General features: G+C 28.5%; 2 protein-coding genes across 2 annotated transcripts; one reads left to right on the top strand and one right to left on the bottom strand.

Annotated features, from left to right (window-relative positions):
* Nucleotides 1-4,418: 4,418 nt before the first annotated feature.
* Nucleotides 4,419-5,741, top strand: LOC105128325 (aspartic proteinase CDR1-like). The gene has a single exon (XM_011029939.1). The coding sequence runs from the start codon at nucleotides 4,419-4,421 to the stop codon at nucleotides 5,739-5,741; it is 1,323 nt and encodes a 440-aa protein (XP_011028241.1).
* A 9,743-nt stretch (nucleotides 5,742-15,484) lies between these two features.
* Nucleotides 15,485-16,345, bottom strand: LOC105128324 (S-norcoclaurine synthase-like). The gene is made up of 2 exons (XM_011029938.1): nucleotides 16,030-16,345; nucleotides 15,485-15,888 (listed from the first exon to the last, which is right to left on the bottom strand). The coding sequence occupies exons 1-2, from the start codon at nucleotides 16,208-16,210 to the stop codon at nucleotides 15,599-15,601; spliced, it is 471 nt and encodes a 156-aa protein (XP_011028240.1). The 5' UTR covers nucleotides 16,211-16,345; the 3' UTR covers nucleotides 15,485-15,598.
* Between the last annotated feature and the right edge of the window lie 4,628 nt (nucleotides 16,346-20,973).

Below are 20,973 nucleotides of genomic sequence, written 5' to 3'. Positions count from 1 at the left end.
CGCTGCACATAAAAAATCATCCAATACATTCTTCTAATTAAATTTGAATCTAATTTAACAATTATATTTTATATTATCATTGTTTTTGTCAAGCTTCATATCTAATGTGTCTAGACTTTTTTGTGGAATTTTTTTTTATAATTGATCTTATTTATCTAATCCATAAATATATTTACAATACGTTCCACATCAGTAAAATATGCTAGTCAAACTTTAGCCAAATTTAAAAATCAAATAAAAAATTATCCTTGTTTTTGTAAAAGAAAAAAATAGTTTGATTCCTTTAGATTTCTTCTTGAGCTTCAACTTATCAATATGCATCTGCATCTCACATCATTTATGAATTATGATGGTCACTTGGTTATTCTAAATACATTTCTTTATAAAAAATTAACTTAAGAAAACATTATTATTGAAAACCGATTTTTCATAATAATAGAAAAATAAATTAAGGATTTGGTTTGCAATTAAAATAATTAAAAATGGATATAAAACAATTTTTTATGTTTGAAATTTTCTTGAAATTGCACTAATAGAAAACATATATTAAAAAATAATTTTATTTTCAATTAATAAACATATTTGCTATTAGTTTAAGCGAAACAAAGCCTCTTTGTTTTTTTTTTGGGTGAAAAGAAAAATGAAATCACATTTAAGTACAACACTAAAAAATTAAACGAGAATTCGTATATAATTTTTTATTCTTGCTAGATTACACCAAATTTAATTTTGTTTTCTTTTCTCTAGGATTTGACCAACCAATCACCTTTTCTTTCCTTTAATATTTTTGGTGACTCTCTCCCAAAAAAATCCAAGGACTAAGGCATAAAACAAATGATGTATTAGATTGATACGCCAAATCTTCAACAAATAAGAATAAAAAGTGAAAAATAAAAAAACTTTAGGGAGAAAATTTCTAAAAAATTATCTAATGAACACTAAAAAAAGAGAAAAAAAGGTTCCTTCTTACTTTAGTTTCAAATTTTGTCTTTTATTTTTTTAGCAACAAAATCAAATCTTCTTTGTTTAAATTACATAACAACTTAGTGTCGAGGCTTTCTCTGACACATGTGAACTGAGCTAGTTAAAAGAAATCATCATGCCCAGGTCTCAGTTGATGCAATGTAGGAAATGTATAAAAAAAAGGTTCTTTGTCTAGAATAGAAAATGTTTAAATAACCAAAAAAAAGAAAGAAAGAAAAACATTATTCCAATTCACAATATTTTATCTCTAGTTTTACAATGTTTGCTTGATCTCAATTAGGTTTTTTATAAGTGAAAATTACCCTACTCTTCTATAGTTTAACTGTTTTTTTTTCACCTTGTCTCCATGTTTTTGAAAATCACAATTTATATTTCATGGTTTATAAATTGCATAACATTTTATATTCGTATTGACACAAAAAAAAGACAAAATAGTTTAAAATACTTACAAGTATACCATTATATTCCAATTTAGAACTAAAAATGCTTTTTATTGATTGAGAAAATTAAACTATTTTCTCAAGAAAATCCAACTACAAAATTATAAAATATAAGCAACTATTATATCTAATTTTTGAAGACATCACAACATGTATAAGAGCCTTTTTTATTAAAAAAAATAGTTTGTTAACCTTTTCACTTTTGAACACCATTTAAAACTCATGTATAACTCATTTTTTCATAGACATGACTTTAATCTGTATTACATGTTTTTATAAGCTCTTTATGATTAACAAAAAAATAGTTTGTTTACTTTTCAACCTTGGACTCTATTCAAGACTCATGTCTGGCTCATTCTTTCATAGATATGACTTTAGCCATATTGCGTGTCTTTATAAGCCATTTTTCTAACAAAAAATTATTCATGTTAATAAGTTTTAGCCTATAAAAAGGGAAGAGAGATGTTTTTCAAGTAAATTTATGACTAATTTGTATTCTACATATTATTTTTTATGATAAAAAATCAACAAAGCAAAACTCTCCTTTTGAAATCCAATGTTTTCTTTAGAAAATAGTTTTCCGTTTATCATAGAATTCATTTAAGTCATTTATATATATAAAAAAGCTAGAAATATCAAAAAGCTAGAAATAAGGGATAATCGTTTCTTCACAAACCCATTTTCTCATATACTAACATAAATTTCCAAAATTACATCATAGCACTTGAATGACATATTCTAGACTTTTAACTAGGGAAATCTACATGTTTATTAGATGAAAATACTTTCATATTTATATATCAATGATTTCATTTTAATAATTAGAGCTTTATGCACACAATTATTAAAATTTGAAACTTGGTTCTAAAACAAGAAAGGTACTTTATAAAAGAAAATGTTTTACAATATTTTTTTCTCATTTATTGAATCTTTTAAAAAGAAAATGATGATGATACATACACACCTTATAATAGCCACCGAGAAAGATAAACACAACTAGATTAATTGGAACTATTTTATTTTAAAGAGACCAATTACGATCACAATAGCCAAATAATTATTTGACGAACTCTATTATAAACTAGGATGAAAAATTATTCACAATGATGATGAAAAATGAGCAATAATAAACAAAAAAAATCCTCAAACTATGCTTGGAGACAATGACAAGTATAATTAATGTTGTCTAAACTTAAATAATATATGAACAACACTCAGTCAATGATTAAAAGTAGAGAATATGAGATGACTATTAGGGTTACTTATAATTCAAGAAAACCAGTGCCCGGGAGGATTGTGTTTCTCATTCATTTCAAGGGGTACACTCACAAATAAAGTTAACATAAGTTGCTGCTATATAAGTTTCAGCCTTGTCATCAGGAAATTTTAAGCTCTATCATTAGAAAGTCCAAGCCTTCTCATAAAAAAAGTCTAAGTCTTGCAATCGAGAAATTCAAACTTTGTTATCATATAGTTCCATCCCTACAATCAGAAAGTTTTAAGTTCAAGCCCTCAAATTAATCCTTACCACTGAGAAGTTCAAACCTTTTATTAGAAAGTTTTAGCCGTGCAATAAGAAGATTCCAAGCCTTGCCATCAGAAAATGCAAGCCCTTTCATCATGGATTTTTGTATCCTTGTTTTTTTCATTGATGTGTATCTTTTTTGTAACCTAGAATTTGGCATAAAAATTATGAATCTTAATTATATTTTTTTTATTGAATGTCGTATAAAAGTTAAGAAAATTCATGTAATATATATGACTTTATTTTTTCACTCTATTATGTGTGTGTGAATATAATATGTAACTCTTTTAATAGGTAAAGTGAACTTAGAATAAATCAACACAAGTGAGTTGAGGCCTTCAAGCTTATTTTGAATATATTTCAAGAAATTAACTTATAGTCTAATTTATTGTTCACTATTCTTTCGGGTTCAATATCTATGTTTTGAAAGTGAAGATTGAGCATTGTTTCTAGACATATATCCCGAGTTGTTATCATTAAAATTTAGTAGTTTTTATCATAAACTATAAATAGATACACCATTTCAAGCAAAAAAATAATATGTATGCGCTACATATATATATATATATTATTCTAAAAACAAATATGAAACAATTTATTTTAGATATGATATTTTAGGTTCATTTTAATTTTTTGTTTAACATAACCAACTCTTTATTTAGAATAATTTTCGAAAACAATTTATGTTTTTTAATTATCATAAATTAGGTAGGGATTTCTATTCTTTTTTTCTATTTTTTAGTTTGTTGAGATGTCTTTCCCCTGACACATGAATATAATGAAACTCTTTTTTTTTTATTAAGAAAAGTTTTTAAACAATTTAAGGGATTATATTCTACAAAAATATGCGGAATATATATAAATCTTAAAAGAAAGATTATAATATGACTTTTCATTTGATTAAGATAAAAATAACATATTGTATTATTATTTTTTTATTCAAAGTTTTTTTTTTTTTAATAATCTTTGATTTCTCTCTGCTGTCGCCTTTCATTTATTAACATGACGAGAACAACTTTTATTATGTAGAATTACTTGATTGAAAAAACAAAAACACATTAATCAAATGACGGTAGAATAAATAAGTAGTATGTATAAGAACATATATACTATCGTTTTATAATATAAAATAGATAGATAACAGAAAACCCAAATCAATAAATGTTACTGAACAGTCGTAAGAAACTAAAGAGATAATCCATGCATCTCCAAAGTATTAGAATCCACGCATCAATGGTTACACGTACACGCACCAAATGATTCAAGAGGAAAAAAGAAAATAATCCTTTATACGCATCCGGATTAAATGGAAGGCAAATTAATTTTATATGGATCATCGTACCATTCATAACTATCAATATTGATTCTCCGTTTATTTGTGATCTTTGCAATCATGAATTCCAACTTTGTATATATACAGCCCAACCCTTGAACCATTTAATCATCTCCATCTCTCTAGTCTGATAGCCATGGCAACTTTTCAATCTGTTATCTCTTTTGCTTCAGCAATTGCACTCTGTGTTGCTACTTTTGGCTGCATATGTGCCCACAATGCTGGATTTACTATGGAACTAGTCCACCGTGATTCACCAAAGTCCCCCCTTTACAACTCTCAACAAACTCACCTCCAACGTTTGAACAAAGCTATGCGCCGATCCGTTAGTCGAGTCCACCATTTTCAGAGAACTGCTGCTACGGTCTCTTCAAAAGAATTTGAATCTGAGATTATAGCTAATGGAGGTGAATATCTCATGAGTTTATCCCTCGGGACACCGCCTTTTGAGATCCTGGCTATAGCAGATACTGGCAGTGACCTCATATGGACACAGTGCACGCCATGCGACAAGTGTTACAAGCAAATTGCTCCTCTCTTTGACCCAAAATCCTCTAAGACATATAGAGACCTCTCTTGTGACACAAGGCAATGCCAAAACCTAGGCGAGAGTAGTTCCTGCTCCTCCGAACAGCTTTGCCAATACTCGTATTATTATGGTGATCGGTCCTTTACCAATGGAAATCTTGCTGTTGATACAGTCACTTTGCCTTCGACAAATGGCGGTCCAGTGTATTTTCCTAAAACTGTCATTGGCTGTGGGCGTCGAAATAATGGAATCTTTGATAAGAAAGATTCAGGTATTATTGGCCTTGGAGGTGGTCCATTGTCCCTTGTATCTCAAATGGGGTCCTCTGTTGGTGGCAAATTCTCGTACTGTCTGGTGCCATTTTCCTCCGAATCTGCAGGAAACTCGAGCAAATTACATTTTGGAAGAAATGCTGTGGTTTCCGGTTCTGGAGTCCTATCAACCCCATTAATCTCAAAAACTCCAGATACCTTTTACTATCTAACACTACAAGCCATGAGTGTAGGGGATAAGAAAATAGAATTCGGAGGTTCTTCATTCGGAGGCAGTGAGGGCAACATCATCATTGATTCAGGTACTTCCTTGACGTTATTTCCAGTAAATTTCTTCACGGAATTTGCTACAGCGGTTGAAAATGCTGTTATTAATGGGGAACGCACCCAAGACGCAAGTGGATTACTGAGTCATTGTTATCGCCCTACTCCTGATCTAAAGGTTCCCGTAATCACTGCACATTTCAATGGTGCAGATGTGGTGCTCCAGACTTTAAATACCTTTATTTTAATTTCAGATGATGTCTTGTGCTTAGCCTTTAACTCAACTCAATCTGGTGCAATCTTCGGTAACGTTGCACAAATGAACTTCTTGATAGGCTATGACATTCTAGGAAAGTCTGTGTCTTTTAAGTCGACTGATTGCACCCAATTGTAACTGGTTTTATGCCCGACAGCGTGCTACAAACATCAGGCATTTACATTTTCATTGCTGTCCCATGTCTATTCTGGGACGGATCATAAGGAAAAAGACCTTTCTAGGATGAGTGATGAGAAAAAATTCCAAGAATACATATGGCTTGTTGAATCATAATCTTAAAGTGAGATCTAATTGTAATCCCACAATACTGGAAGTTTTGTTCTTGTAATTTTTTATTGATTTTAGCATTTTTATTTTATGAATGTGGTACGTACATGCATCCTACCCCATATAATTATGTCAATCCAATACAATTAATGATCCAAAACGTGTCCCATTCGCTGGTTTTAATCGATGATTAAGGTTAATTACATTATATGGTCCTAGTGTTTCAGACTTCAATTATGGACAGCATAAAACCTTACGCTTTCAATTTGAGTTACATATGCATGAGGGACATAATACCACAAGCTGCCACGTTTGTGCATTAAAGTGGATGAAGGAATCATATTTTACGCGTACAGAAAGTTTGAGGGACATAAGGGTTGCCATGACCAAAATTTAAAGCTTCAAGAACCGTAGGTCATAGGTGTAATTTAACTCTTAAAAATAAATGCATAATAAATGAGGTTATTCTAATAAACCTGTCTTCGGAAATTAAAAAAAAACAAAACAGAGAGATATAACTAGCTAGTGGAGAAAATCTCAAATGTCTTCCGTGGAAGGGAATATAAATATTAAATTAAAATTCTTCAAGTTATAGAAGAAAATTCTGATTTGTTAAACCCTAGTTATCAATAATTAACTTGTTAATCTCCTGAAAGTAATAACATAAAAATTATTTAGATAGTAGTTAAAAGGATTTGCTAATAAAACTAAATAAAATAAAATCCTGAAACTTAATTAAGAAATAAATCTAGAAATAACATAATAAACAAAATATATTTCTGAAATAGTTTCTTTTAAATTTATTTTGGGCATAATTCTGATCTTGGCCAAGGCTTGCCTGCCAACTTCGTAAGGAACTAGGCTTGTAAATGATGCAATGCCTAGTGAAAGCTAGGGCTCTCAAGTCCTAAGAATATATCCTTAAACACTTTAGAGGAATGAAAAAAATATATATGTTTTTTTATTAAAAAAATTGAATAATAAAAAAACACACCAATTGTTAATTTATATAGAAATCTTAAAAACCAATAGTTCAAAGCTAAATAGAATTTAAAAAAAAAAATTAACTAGAAAAATAATTAAAATATAAAAAATAATAGCTTATGGAGTGGGTGCACATAGTAACTCATCTTATAGATTCTTATCAAATTTAAACCCCAACCAACAATTATATTTTATATTATCATTTTTTTGTTAGGTTTTATATTTAATGCGTTTAGATTTTTTCATGAATTTCTTTTCAGAGTTGATCTTGTCTATTTGATCCATAAATTTATTTGTAATTTGTTCCCTATTTGTAAAATATATTGGTTAAACTTTAGCCTAATTTAAAAATCAAATAAAATATTATGCTTGTTTTTTTTTTTTAAAAAAAAATAGTTTGACTCATTTAGATTTATTCTTTAGCTTCAACTTATCAATATGCATCCCACATCATTTATGAATTATGCTATTTGATGAATCGTTCAATGATTGTATTACCAAATCCAATGACCATATAACCAATTTGCGTGAAAAACTTTCATTAAAAAATTAGTCAAAAGTTTGGGCCAAAAAAAGACATTTGATTCAGCAAAGACACTATAGGATTTGCTTTGCCTCTTTTTTCCCTAAGGATATAGATAATAAATATTTGAATCCTGTTTATTATTAGAACATATATATTCTTATTTATTCCATCACTAGAAAATTAACAAATATAAATAGAGAGATACAAGTAATTGAGTGAGAGAGAAGGTGAACAACTAGTTGAGTAAAAAAAAAAGAGGAGCGATAGGTTAAGTGAGGGTTAACTAGTCCCGTTTTTGTTTGTTTTTTTTTTATTTGGTTTAGTTGGTTTTATATAATTTGTGAACCTTTTTATCCCCTAATACATAAACACATCATGTCATGTGGCCTCCTCTAATCATAGTTATTCAATAGCACACAATAACTAAGTACTATGAATCATTATGATATAATACAGGTCCTCTAAGATTTTGTTGTGGAATTGATTCTTATATTGCTAATTTGAGGTTTGAAACGTGAATGAAAAGTATAAATCATAATGAAGTTGATCAATCCTTCAAATATTTCACAAGTTCAATTAAGAATTAAGTATAAGAATCACTCAACAACACAAAGAGAAATAAGCACACAACATGCAATAATTTGTAGATAAAATTCATTAATTTTAAAATAATGTTAACAAATTGTTTATATAGTAGAAAATTAATCTTAATTTGACTAAATAAACCAAAATTTGACAAATATATCATAATACATTAAAAGCCCAAAATAACTAAAATAATAAAATAAAATTTAACCCAAATAACCCTTAAATGTTACAAGTCAAAACAATAATGAAATGCCAAAACTAAAACATTTGAATGTTCTTATCCTATTTTGTTTTATAATGGCTAGAAGCTCCCCTACATGTCGTTTTAAAATATAAATCAAATTAATCAAGGCTTATTTTTTATTTTTTAAATCCTCTTAAGGATCACTTTAGCCTATGTATATTGAAGAAGTCCATTAATTGTCTTATTAAACCTATTTGCTTTAAGTCTCATCACTTGACCCAATAGAATCTCTAATGTATCTCTTGATGTAAAAGCTAGAATCAAATCATTCCCTTTCTCCTTAAAGTAATCTCTCTTAAATCATCACTTGCATCAAACAAACAAAGTTTATATATATTAAATGTAGTACTAACATTATATTGACATGGTAATTCCTCTTTGTAGGCATTATCATTGATTTTGTCAAGTTAAATAAGGCAAGATATGAGACCAAAATCAATCTTTTTAACAAGTTAAAAATATTTTCTTGATTATCATCCCATTTAAATCATATCATTTTATTTATAATTTTAGTTAATGGTGTAACTAAAGTGCTAATTTTTTTTACTAATTTTTTATAAAAACTAGTTAAACCATGAAAACATTTTATGTCACTTATAGTCTTTAATGTAGGTCATTCTTAAATAGCCTCGATCTTTATTTTATTTATCTTAATTTTTTTTGTCCTAAAAATAGAACAATTGATTCTCATACTTTAGCTTTGATAACAATAAAACGTGTAAATTTTTCCATCATTTTCCACATCATACCTATTTTTAAACTTATTATACTTGATTTTTCGATAAAAATACTAAGATCTCCCTAATAATAAATATATAATGTGCATAGAAACAACATCACATGCAATCTCATTCTTAAACTTTCCTACCGTAAATGAAATCAATCTATTCTCTCTTTCACTTCAGCAATTGCACTGTGTTGCTAGTTTTGGCTGCCTATATGCCCACAATGAGGGATATAAGGGTACAACTCGTGCTCATTAATATACCATAAGCTGCGACATTTATGCATTAAAGTGGATGAAGGAATCATATTTTATGAATACAGAAAGTTTGAGGGACATAAGGGTTAAAATGACCAAAATGTAAAGCTTCAAGAACCAAAGGTCATCGGTGTAATTAACTCTTAAAAATAAATGCATAATAAATGAGGTTAATTCTAATAAATCTGTCTTCGGAAATTAAAAAAAAAAACTATAGTGAAAGTTAGGGCTCTCAAGTCTCAAACCCCATGGATATATCCCTAAACACTGGAGTGTATATATATATATATAAGTAGAAAGAAAAAATCTAAAATTAACTAGAAAATATAAAAAAATAATACCTTATGGAGGGGGTGCACATAAAAAATTAAACGAGAATTCGTTTATAACTTTTTATTCTTTCTAGATATACTTGTAGCTGCAAACAAAAGCCAATCGGCTCTATTTGAGTTCTTCCAAAACTCAATATCCTTTCAAGTAAACAAATAAAAATAAAAAAATCCATAATTATTAGTTAAGGAAATTGGAAATTAAATTAAGATGCTTTTATAAATCATGATTTGGAAAACTTAAATGAGAGAAAAAGCAAGAAAGAAAGAAATACTTGGATAAAAAAATGATGAAAATGGGATATCACAAAGCACATCATCTTATCGTCGATCACGCCAATGGTTTCAAGTCCTGTTTCTTGCTGAATATGTAAGTTTTATCATTGGTAGCATTTTTTTTTGTATGTTTTTTTTTTTTTAAATCCATCTATCTTTGAAACTAAAGTAGAAAAATGATGAAAATGTTGAATACCAAACTTGTTTTGTGGAAAACCAAGAACAATATAATTAGTGTTTATGGAAACTGAACCATAATAATTCAGTCAAGCGTGGCATTTAAGTTTTTATTAGGTTTAGCAAAGAGATACTACCAAATGTCCCATAAGAAATCTATATAAAAGCGTGTGACTGTCATTGAAAATATATGAGGTCAATAACAAAAGTAAACCTTCGTAGTATCTTTTACCTTTTGCGTGTGAGAATGACTGAGTGAGGCTCATTGTTTTTTACTTGTATTTATTTTCAATAATTTGATATTGAGTGTAACAATGATTTCCAACAACAATAGAACTCCGATTCACAAATTCGTTGCCTCACGAAACAAAATTATGATTTGTGGTGTGTATAATGCATGACTCTTCTGAAATCCCAAGAACTATGGGATTTGGTAGGAATTCAGTATTGAACTAGAATCAACAAGAAAAGAGGTATCCCTGAGCAATGCGGAAGTTACAAGAGAATCTGGAAACAAAGACAAACTACGCCATATCCACAATTTATCAAGGGCTTAATGAAGCTACACTTAAAATGATAACTTCAGCAAAAACTTCAAAGGAGGCATGGGTAATTTTGAACAGAACTTACAGTAGTGTTGATCGAAAGAGCAAAACAGGTGCCTTGAGAGAAGACTTTGAAAAACCAAACAAGGAGCATTGAGATAATTTCTGATTACTTTACAAAAGTAATTTCTTTACTACATGAGAAGAAATAGAGAAAGAACCTTATTGAACCTTTTTGCCAATGTAACTTAAAGAAATCTATTAATTGTATCATTAAATTTCTTTCTTCAAATCTCGAGACTTTACTTAATAAAACCTCTAATTAATTTCTTGATGTTAAAGCTAGTATTGCATTAGATTTTCAGTCAAAATCATTAAGAAGTATTAAGTTCTATATCAACTAATATTGACGGAAATAAATGATAACGAGGTTTTTTACAATTTAAAACTCTTGAAAACTAAAACTAAAATAATTATAAATTTTTTTGTAAAATATTTAATTTTAATTGTTCATATCTTACTTGTAAAAAGAATATTACAATAAAAAAAAAACTAGTAATATTGAATAAATAGAATAAACTAGGATAACTATTAAAAAAAACCTACAAAAATTATAATAATGTAAAGTAAAGATTAAAAAGTAAAAACATAAAACTAACTATAAACATCTATATTTTTTATATATTAAAAAAAAAAACCTCCTGCATTCGTAGTCGATCTCAGCCCCTTATTGCATCGTGTGAAAGATGTTATGTGCCATCCAAATTAAGCAAGACGCGGTGGAATAAGAGAATTCTTCACCATTGCTATCTAATTTTAAGGCATGGCCTCCTCCAGCAATTTATTTGTCCTCTTCACCGCTGCTTACTTTTGCCTTTTCAATTATATTTGAATAAAGGAATTGAGTCAAAGCAATGTTCTGCTATATGCTACGAAAAAACATATTATAAACTTTGCCCCCGTTTTTTGTTTTTTTTAATAGAGAGACAGAGAAGTGGCAGGCTTTGCCTGTTTAAAAGAACAAATAAAGCACAGAGACAGAAGTGACAGTTCAATTGAGGTAGGGAGCCAAATCCCATTTTACTGCTTGAATTTTACTCTGAGTTGTCAAATCTTAACCAACGCAAAGACCTCTTGTTTGTTGGTTACCCCCGACAACCAAGAATGTGCAGCCCTTACAATATCCTCCTCCTCCTATCCTCTCGTAAACCATGGATTCCCAACGTGTTCAAGATCGGCATTTTAATTCCTCCACCATAAAGCCATTTCAGGCAACCATGGCTTCCCAACGCACTGTTCAATTCGGGACTCTCCTCCACCAGAAGGTGTTCGACATCTTCCGACAACCATGTCCTCCCAATCCCAAGGTGTTCAAGATTGGGGCTCTCCTCCAACACAAGCCGTGGTTTATCCACCTACGTTGTGGACGAACTTCATCAAGAAACATGAGTTGAGGGCTATATATCCTGATTTTCACATTGACAGCTTTTCTGTCTCAGACTATAATCCATCCTATCCTGGCTTTTCGGCTAACTGGGAAGCTAATATAACAGTTCGAAACTCTGAGGAGAAAATGAAAATACACTTCCATCAAATACACGCCTTTGTGCAGAAGTACGCTAATGTTGATTACTACGACCCATTTAGCACGCTTGCTTCAGGTTTTTCCCAGCCTTTTTCCATGGAGCCAAGCACAAGTAATGTGATTCATGCTAAGTTATCAACCAATGATAAGGATATAACCAGGGTAGGGACCGAATCCGTTGGCTATGATTCAAAATTAACTACGGGCATTAGATTTTTGAGCAAATCGAGAAAGGAAGAATTGGCTAAGGCGCATAGCAGAGAGGTTTTAAATGCATTAGCTTATGAGAGGAGCAATGACACGTTGACTGTTATATTCAAATTGGAGATTTGGACTACGTTTGATGGTTTATCTAAGGGAAAATACACAAAGCATACAACTTTGAGGTTTAAGTGCTACGCAATCGAGGTTCTTTTCATCGAGAATACAAGTAACGGAAACGCTGCCAGTTTTGGAGACGGCAACACTGATGACTTTAAGTAGTTTATGGGTAAATATTTAAAAAATGTGTTTCCTTATATTTTTCATTCATGATTGGATATTCTCTAATTTGCATAAGAAAATGATCAAGGTTAATATTCTTAGTTCATCAATAAAAATTATTTCAGTTATCTAATAAAAAAAGATAATCAAGTATTTTTTATAATTTCTTTTATTATATTGTCTTATGTAGCTTGTTATATAGCTATATATATACTCTACATATGTTAAATGTAAAATATATAATAAAAAATGTCAAATAATACCATTCGTTTTTATTCTAAATTTCTTGTCGGTTCTCCTCTGTATCTATTACTTGTCCTTCAAATAAATTCAAAAAGGTTAGTTTTTTTTTTCCTGATGATGTTTTTTATAAAGATTTGTTTGAGTTGCATTTACTTTTTCAATCATTTTTCTTTTTTTTCTGATGATGTTTTTTATAAAGATTTGATGATGTTTTTTATAAAGATTTGTTTCAGTTGCATTTACTTTTTCAATCATTTTTCATGTTAAAATATATTTTAATAATTTTTTTAAATTATTTTTAATATTAGTATATTAAAATAATTTGAAAATACTAAAAATATATTTGAAATAAATAAAAAATTTAAATTTAATTTTTTTTTAAATATTTTTGAAACACAGAAACAAACAAATTCATAAAGTTTTAAAAAATTTATAACAAGACCAAAAACAAATAAGGATTTAAAAAAATTTAAACACTACAACAAAAAAGAAAAGAACAGGAAAACCTTAATTTTTTGTCTCCTTGTGAATCTTCATACTAGGCTAGTTGAAGAAGCATGTTGCCTCATGAATTAGGATGAAGAAAGAGGTTTGTCTCCTTGTGAATCTTCATCCTAGGCTAGTTGAAGAAGCATGTTGCCTCATGAATTAGGATGAAGAAAGAGGTTCTGGTATTTTCCTCGTTTCGGCCCATATTTATGTTAATAATATTAATGGGGTTTATTTTTACTTTTATTTTTGTGTTTATTATGAGGCACTACTCTTCATAATAATAATAAAAAAAAAACACAAGAATAAGAACAATATTAAATTTATATTTTTGTTATTGTTATTGTGTTTTTTGTGGTAATGTCACCACTAAAAACAAACATCATTTTCAATAAGTTAGGAAGCATTGTGAAGTTCGTTTAAAAATGTAATGTCACAATCATCTTGCACGTGATGCTTCCTATTTTAAATCAAACTCATTTTCAGATTTGGCTTCGTCGTTTAATTTAATGTTATATTTATCATGAGCAACCACTTCTGTTCTTCATTTTAGGTTCAGCCTTAGCAGCCGGCTAAATGTATTACAAATCATGCTATTCATGACAGTGAGAGCCCAGGATTGTCCAATCTCCAAACCCCCTGCCATTAACACTGATGAATGTTTTGTCTGGTGATTTGTTTGTTTGTTTGGTTTTTTTTAAATCAATATTTATTAACAAAACAATAAAGAATGTGGTTACCCGTGAATATTATTCGTTGTAATATTTTTTTTTTGCTTTTATTATTTGAGTTTTTTTTTTAATTTTATTTTTTAACATTATATTATTTTAAAAATTTTACTTTACAATTTTTTTCAATGTTTTTTCTATTGAGTTGCATACTAGTTTTATGAAATTGTTTTCTTGATTTCAATAATATTCAATATATATATATATATATATATTGAAAATGAAGCTTTATATTTTATTTATTTATTTATTTATAAATTTATCATCATGATCTCATGAACTAAATTATAAGTTTAACATGTTAAACCGTATTAATTTGGGTTAATTCTTTAGGCTCTTTTTATAATTGAATTTATTTTTGGAGCCTTTCTTAATTTAAAAAATATATTTTTTATGGTATTATCCTGATCTCATAACTTAAGTTGCGGATTTAATAAGTTAATCTAAGATGACTAGATTTTTTTTATTCCTTTTTTAATTAAATTATTTTTTCAAATTAATCCTTTAACAACTCAATCATCTTTCTTTTCAATTTATTTAATAATATTAGACTGTTTGAGAAATATTGAGTTTTTTAATTGTTTTTAATTTGGTTTTTATAGAGTTATCCTGATCTCCTAGATTTTTTTCTTGACTTCCGTTTTCAACATTGAATTTGTTGAAAGTGAAACTTTTTAATTTTTTTTCTATGAAGTTATCATAGTCTCATGATCCAGGTTATAGAATTAACATGTTAGCCTAAATTAATTAAGATTTTTTTGTTATTTTTTAATTGATTTTTTCTCTATTCTTTCATTTAACATTAAGTTGGTCAGAAATTAGACTTCATATTAATTTTTTCTTGTGAAGTTATCACAATCTGATGGCCTAGATTATGGGTTTGATAGATTAACCTTGAGCTGATTTGGATAATTTTTTTGTCCTCTTTTTAATTTTTTTCTTCAAAATTCTTCTTTCAACTTTAAATTATTTAGAAATTGACTTTTATAATTTATTTTGATTTATTTTTTTATAGGTTTATCATAATTTCATTACTCGAGTTATAGATTTGATAAATTAACCTAAGTCGATTCAATGTGTCATAATGTTAATATTTGAAAAAATATATATCATCAAATATATCTTTGTATTAATATTAAAAAAAATATCATTTAATATATTATATATAAAATTATTATGTTTTAAGTTTATGATTAAATTTTTTAATTAAAAAATATATTAGCAACACTTGAATATTTAATTTTATAATTAAAAAAAATGATCGAATCCGCGCAGGTCTGATCTAGTTCATTCTACTTGTGCAGGAGATGCGGAGGCTTTGCGGTTGTTTCTATTGCGATGGGCATCGAAATTTACGAGCGCAGGTTTTTCGGTGCTTTTGGTATGCATAGTGGCTGTTTTTGGACTGACAGCGAATCTGTGAAAACAAAGCAACATCCTTTGACATGTTCATTCGTGTGCACAATAACATGTCTAATTTATTGGTACAAGAAACAAAGTCAACATGTCTTGAAATAAATCAGAGATTCTACGCATCATATCTCTTCTCACTGACATACTTCCCAATTTCTTCAGCCATGGTTTGCAGTGGCTTGATGGTGACAAGAGAAGCTAGCTCAGTTTTTGTGTCATCGAACTCATACTTCACAGTGGATCTGATAATGGTTGATTCAGCATCTTTCTCAATGATCTCCAAGCGAACGCGATAGACATCAAAGCCAAGATCTATGTATCCTCCCTCTATCATTTCCGTTTCTTTCACTCGCCTTTCATCGTCCATAATCCTGAATATTTCCTTCATGTAGCCACCAGAAGCTCCTGGCAGGACCATCGATACTGTCAATATTCAGAATCTCGGTGTTCTAGTTTCGTAAACGAATTGACAAAAGAAGAAGAAATTTAAGGGAAAAAAATCCATTTCCATATTAGCAACTTAAATCAAATGTATAATCGAGATACCTGGAAAAGTAAGTTTAACAATGGTACCAACACCTCCATCTCCTTCTATTACCTCTACCTTGCCTGCAACATGGCCTAGTAATTTATCGATCAGCCTTCCAAGCTCAAGTCCGCGGTATGCACTCCATACTGCACTTGCAGGTGCCTGCACCAAAGTTTCCTCTGATAATTCACCTTTCATATTGCTACTGCCGTTTTCTTCAAACTTTCCTTGCTTATTCTCTCTGAGATCACAAGCGGTTCTCTGAAGAACGGGTGGCTATAAATGCAGTCCAATTTATAGTGGTAGCTAGTTTCTATCGGCCAATGACTTTTCCTTGTTGCTAATACTAAACGACGACAACAACAAAAGATTCTTTCTGGTGCTTGTTCACAACAATCCAACTGTTGACATCACCAAAAAGGGATTTTTCCAATTTTTAGTGGCTATAATTTTGCTCGATTCTCTATGCTGCCGGCAGCAAGGTAGCAATTTATGCCTTTTAAGACTTGACCGTTACCGTTGCCGTTACATTACATTACAATTACAATTACAACACTATCATAATTGTTTTTTTAATTTCATCCTCAAATTATTTTTAATTGCAGCTTTCTGTCTAAATTAAGAATCAATTTCTTAATATTTATTAAGAAAAATAAAGACAACTAATGGCCAGTCTTACATTTGTTTGAAAAGTTATGTTTAGTCCATCTATTTTTCTTTTTCTTTCTTTGCAGTTTTTATAATTTATATTAATTTTAACCTCAAAGTTCATTTTCTAAACATTTTAATCCCTGAAATTGAAAGAGAAGAGAAAACGTTTCTTGAACACTATAAAAGAGAGATAAATTTATTGGTTTAAGCACATTTCAAAAAAAAAAAAAAACTTATATTCTTGTTTACAAGTTCCATTTGATGAGGTGGTCTTATTGATGTGTTTTTAAGCATTTTTCTTAAAAAGTAGATAGGGCTTGAGAGCAAAAAATCCTGATTTAATTTTGTATATTAGGTTTTTTAATTGATAAATTATTTTTTGAATATTCTAAAGGTATTTATAAAGTATTTTTCAAGTGAAAATAAATTAAAAATAGATTTTAAATATATAAGAAAAGCTCTCTCCCTTGATTTTTTAGCAATCACTATGGTGGCTAAATTTTGAGCAGGTAGAAAACAAGTTATCTATCATATTAAATGACACATTATATGCTGTTTTCTTAAATAAAAAAATAAATAAATAAAAAAATTAACAGTGACCATGCGAGCTTGGTTGGCAAGCCTAGGAACTTGGAGTTTGTCTTAAAAGTTTAAGCATGCACGCTAACCACCCAAGCCTATATGCCTTCAAATTTATTTATTTATTTTTTAATTTTATTTTTTAACATTAGATTTTTGTTAGTTTTTTCATTCTTTAATTTCATTCTTCATAATTGATTTTGAATTAATTTTTAAGATGTTTTTCAATTTGCTTTGTATGAGGTTATCATGATCTTAAAAAAATATCCAAGTATTTGAATAATACTGAATTTTACAAATATTTATTTTTATTATTATATAATTAAATAAAAAACAGTTTAAAAAATTATTAAATTCAATAAAATTTATGATTTAAATGGTGAATTTGATAGGTTAACTTTAATTAATTATAAATTAAATTTTAAAAATTATTTTAATTTATTTTATCAGAAAATAGGTGGTAACCTACCCGCCCCCAAAAAAAAACAAAAGAAAAGGTTTGTTGTTTAGTGCGCCATTTAGGCAACAAAAGAAAAGAAAGCGAAGTTGTCAAGTCATTTGGAGAAGTATCTGTACCTATGGAAATGAGGCCACACAAAATTTGACGAGGAGGAATGTACAATGAACTTTGATGCTTGGCTTTTGCTCATGAAAAATTCATAGTAAATAATCGAGGGGGAATGTACATTGAACTTTGATGCTTGGCTTTTGCTCAAGAAAAATTGTATCCTTTTCAATGATTTTAGAGTATAGTAATGGGAAGTGGTAATACTTTTTAGTTAAATTGGATCCATCCACGTCTATTCACACTTCCTCAGAATCCAATTAAATTTGGCTGTCTCTAAGCCATCAAGAAAGCATAAATTGCTGATAACAAAAAGCATAAGAGCATTTTAAACCCAAACCAAAAACAAAAACAAAATAAAATAATGAGCGTTGGCTCAGGATGTGTTTGGGATAGACTCGTACGAAAAAAAAACCCTAGCTTTTGATAATAGCTTTTTTTACATTAAATAAATTGTAATAAAGAAGAAGAAGAAGCAATTATACCTCACTAGTCACCATACCTCTATCCCAATACTCTAATTACGAATTCAAGTTGTAAAAAGAAGAAGAAGAGAAAAACTAGTTAGATTTAGAGTTACTGTGGTTGTGGTTAATTTTCATGGTAATTTTTAATCAGAAATTTATTAAAATAATATTTTTTATTTATTTAAAATAATTATTTTTTATATCAATACATTAAAATAATTTAAAAACATAAAAAAATGTTAATTTGAAATGAAATAAAAAAAATAAAAAAACACTATTAAAATGAAAAACAAATAGATTATTTAATGTTCCATACTTGAAGTTAAAAGAAGCATATCATTCTGACTTGGATCTCACTTTATTCTTCTTTTTTAAAGCATAAGGATACGAGGCTATACATGATATTAATCATCCCCCTTTTATAAAACTAATGGATGAGATTAAACACATCCAACTCTTAATTTTGCCCAACTGCAAAACATGCTTCTACTTTAACAAGCCTCAGGAATCTTCCACTCAAAAGTCCAAACTCAACAATCATTAAAAAGGAAAAAAAAGAGAGACAATGCACATCGGAATGGACAATTGCAATTCAAATATGATTTGAATACCGTGTGCTAAAAAGCAATTGTTGTAATAATTCGACCAACATGTTATATATTACTTGTTTTGAATTCTTTTACTTGTTTTGATTTTTTTTATTTTTATAATTTTATTTTTAATGATATGAGTTTACTTTTAAAATTGATTTCTTATAACATGTATGACAACAAGTTAATACCTATATTATTAATAAAATTAACAAGGTATTGGCCCAGCGGTGGTAGGCGTCTTGCGCCTTCCGCTGCTATGGGTTCGAGCCTTGGAGTTGCATGTCTGTCAGCCCCGCGCTGCCTTACCTGCTTGCTGGGTTTGCAGGGTGTTCAGTAGGCCGTGGGGATTAGTCATGGTGCGCGTAAGCTGACCCGGACACCCCACGTTAATAAAAAAATAATAATAAATAAATAAAATTAACAACTTTAACTTCTTATAATATATATGATAAGTTAATAACTGTATTATTAATAAGATCAACAACTAGTTAATTTTTTATTTGTCAATATAAGATTTTACAATTCACTTCTTTAAAAAGCTTAATGGTCATGTTGGTATTATAAATAAGATCAATTTTAATATTAAATGTAACAACCTTGTTTAACTTTACAGTTTTCTTCCTAATAACATGAGCTCACTTTTAAATTTAATATTTCAAAATAAATATAGTAAGTTTACATTAATATTATTAATAAAATTAATGACTAACTCCTTACTTGTTGATATAATATCTTATAATTATAGTAATAAATAATTTTGTTAGGTTTCGGGCTGTTTATTTATTTTATTATATATTTTTTGATTTGTTAGCAAAAATATCAGTGCATGCAATTATGCAACGTATAAAGGTCATGTCATGATTCATTAGTTTGAAGCAAGCAACGAATCAAAGGCGGAAAATGAGTTGAAGCAAGCAAACACTTCATCTACTGGGAAAAAGAAAAAAAAAAAAAACAGAGGTTTCCACTTGCCTTCTCCTTTTGGATTCACTCCCCTTTATCCACGACTCCAGCCTCAAACGTTTCCTTCGGTACCTAACCGTTGATTTTCAAGTATAAATTGTTTGGGTTACTAAATCCTTTTTGGGTTTGAACACGCAAAATGTAAAAGAAAAACAGAACATACAAACCTATAAGTTTCTAAGTATATGCTACCCCGTCCAAAAAATTTAACATACAGAAGGGACGCTCCAGCGGTACTAGTGTTCACCTAGAAGCAAGAAAAACTTACTAGATTACAAACTTAGACTTTGTTTATTTTTTTAAAAGTGATTTTTTAAAAATTATTTTTTAAATGTTTTTATATTTATTTATTATTGAAAAAATTGATTAACAAAAAATATTTTTTAGTTAATAAAAAATATTTTCCGGTTAATGAAAAACACTTTTTGGTCAACGAAAAATATTTTTCAATTAAAAAAAAATTTAACTTGGTTTTTAGAAAAATCTTTTTTTTGTACTGTGTTTATTTGTCATTAGTAAAGTTGATCAACAAAAAACATTCTAGTTAAAGAAAAATTTGACTTGGTTTTCAGGAAAGTGTTTTTCTGAAAAATTTGAATAAAAAACACTTTTTAGAAATTGTGAAAAATTTAAAAATATCATTATTTGCTGATTGTATCAAATTTAATCCTCAAACTTTTGATTGCTATATATACTTTGTTTTGAATATTTATTTTTTAATTTAATTTCATAAATTTAAATTTTATATTAATTTTGGTCCTCATTTTTATAATTGTTATTTACTTTTCTCCTATTATTTTTTTATTAAAATTCTTTATCTATTAAATTTGGTCCTTGTTCTTTTGATTGATACTTATTTTATTTGAAATATTTTATGAAATGTTAATTATTATTATTTTAATTTCTTTATTTTTTTTAGATTTGATTTTTATTATTTTGATTATTATTTATTTTTTGAGATAATTTATGAAATTATATTTTTTTTAATTTCATTCTCATCCAACTATTTAATTTTTAAGATTTATTTCTCATTATTTTAATAAACTTGAGAAAAATAAAACATTAATAAGTTATTTTTCAGTTTATTTTTCATAACATAACTAAACACCAAAAAAGTATTTTTCAGTTTATTTTTCATAACAC

The sequence above is a fragment of the Populus euphratica genome, unplaced genomic scaffold (genome assembly GCF_000495115.2).
Source record: "Populus euphratica unplaced genomic scaffold, PopEup_1.0 scaffold49.1, whole genome shotgun sequence".
In the NCBI taxonomy this organism is placed as follows: domain Eukaryota; kingdom Viridiplantae; phylum Streptophyta; class Magnoliopsida; order Malpighiales; family Salicaceae; genus Populus; species Populus euphratica.
This window is presented reverse-complemented; position numbering and strand designations above follow the sequence as displayed.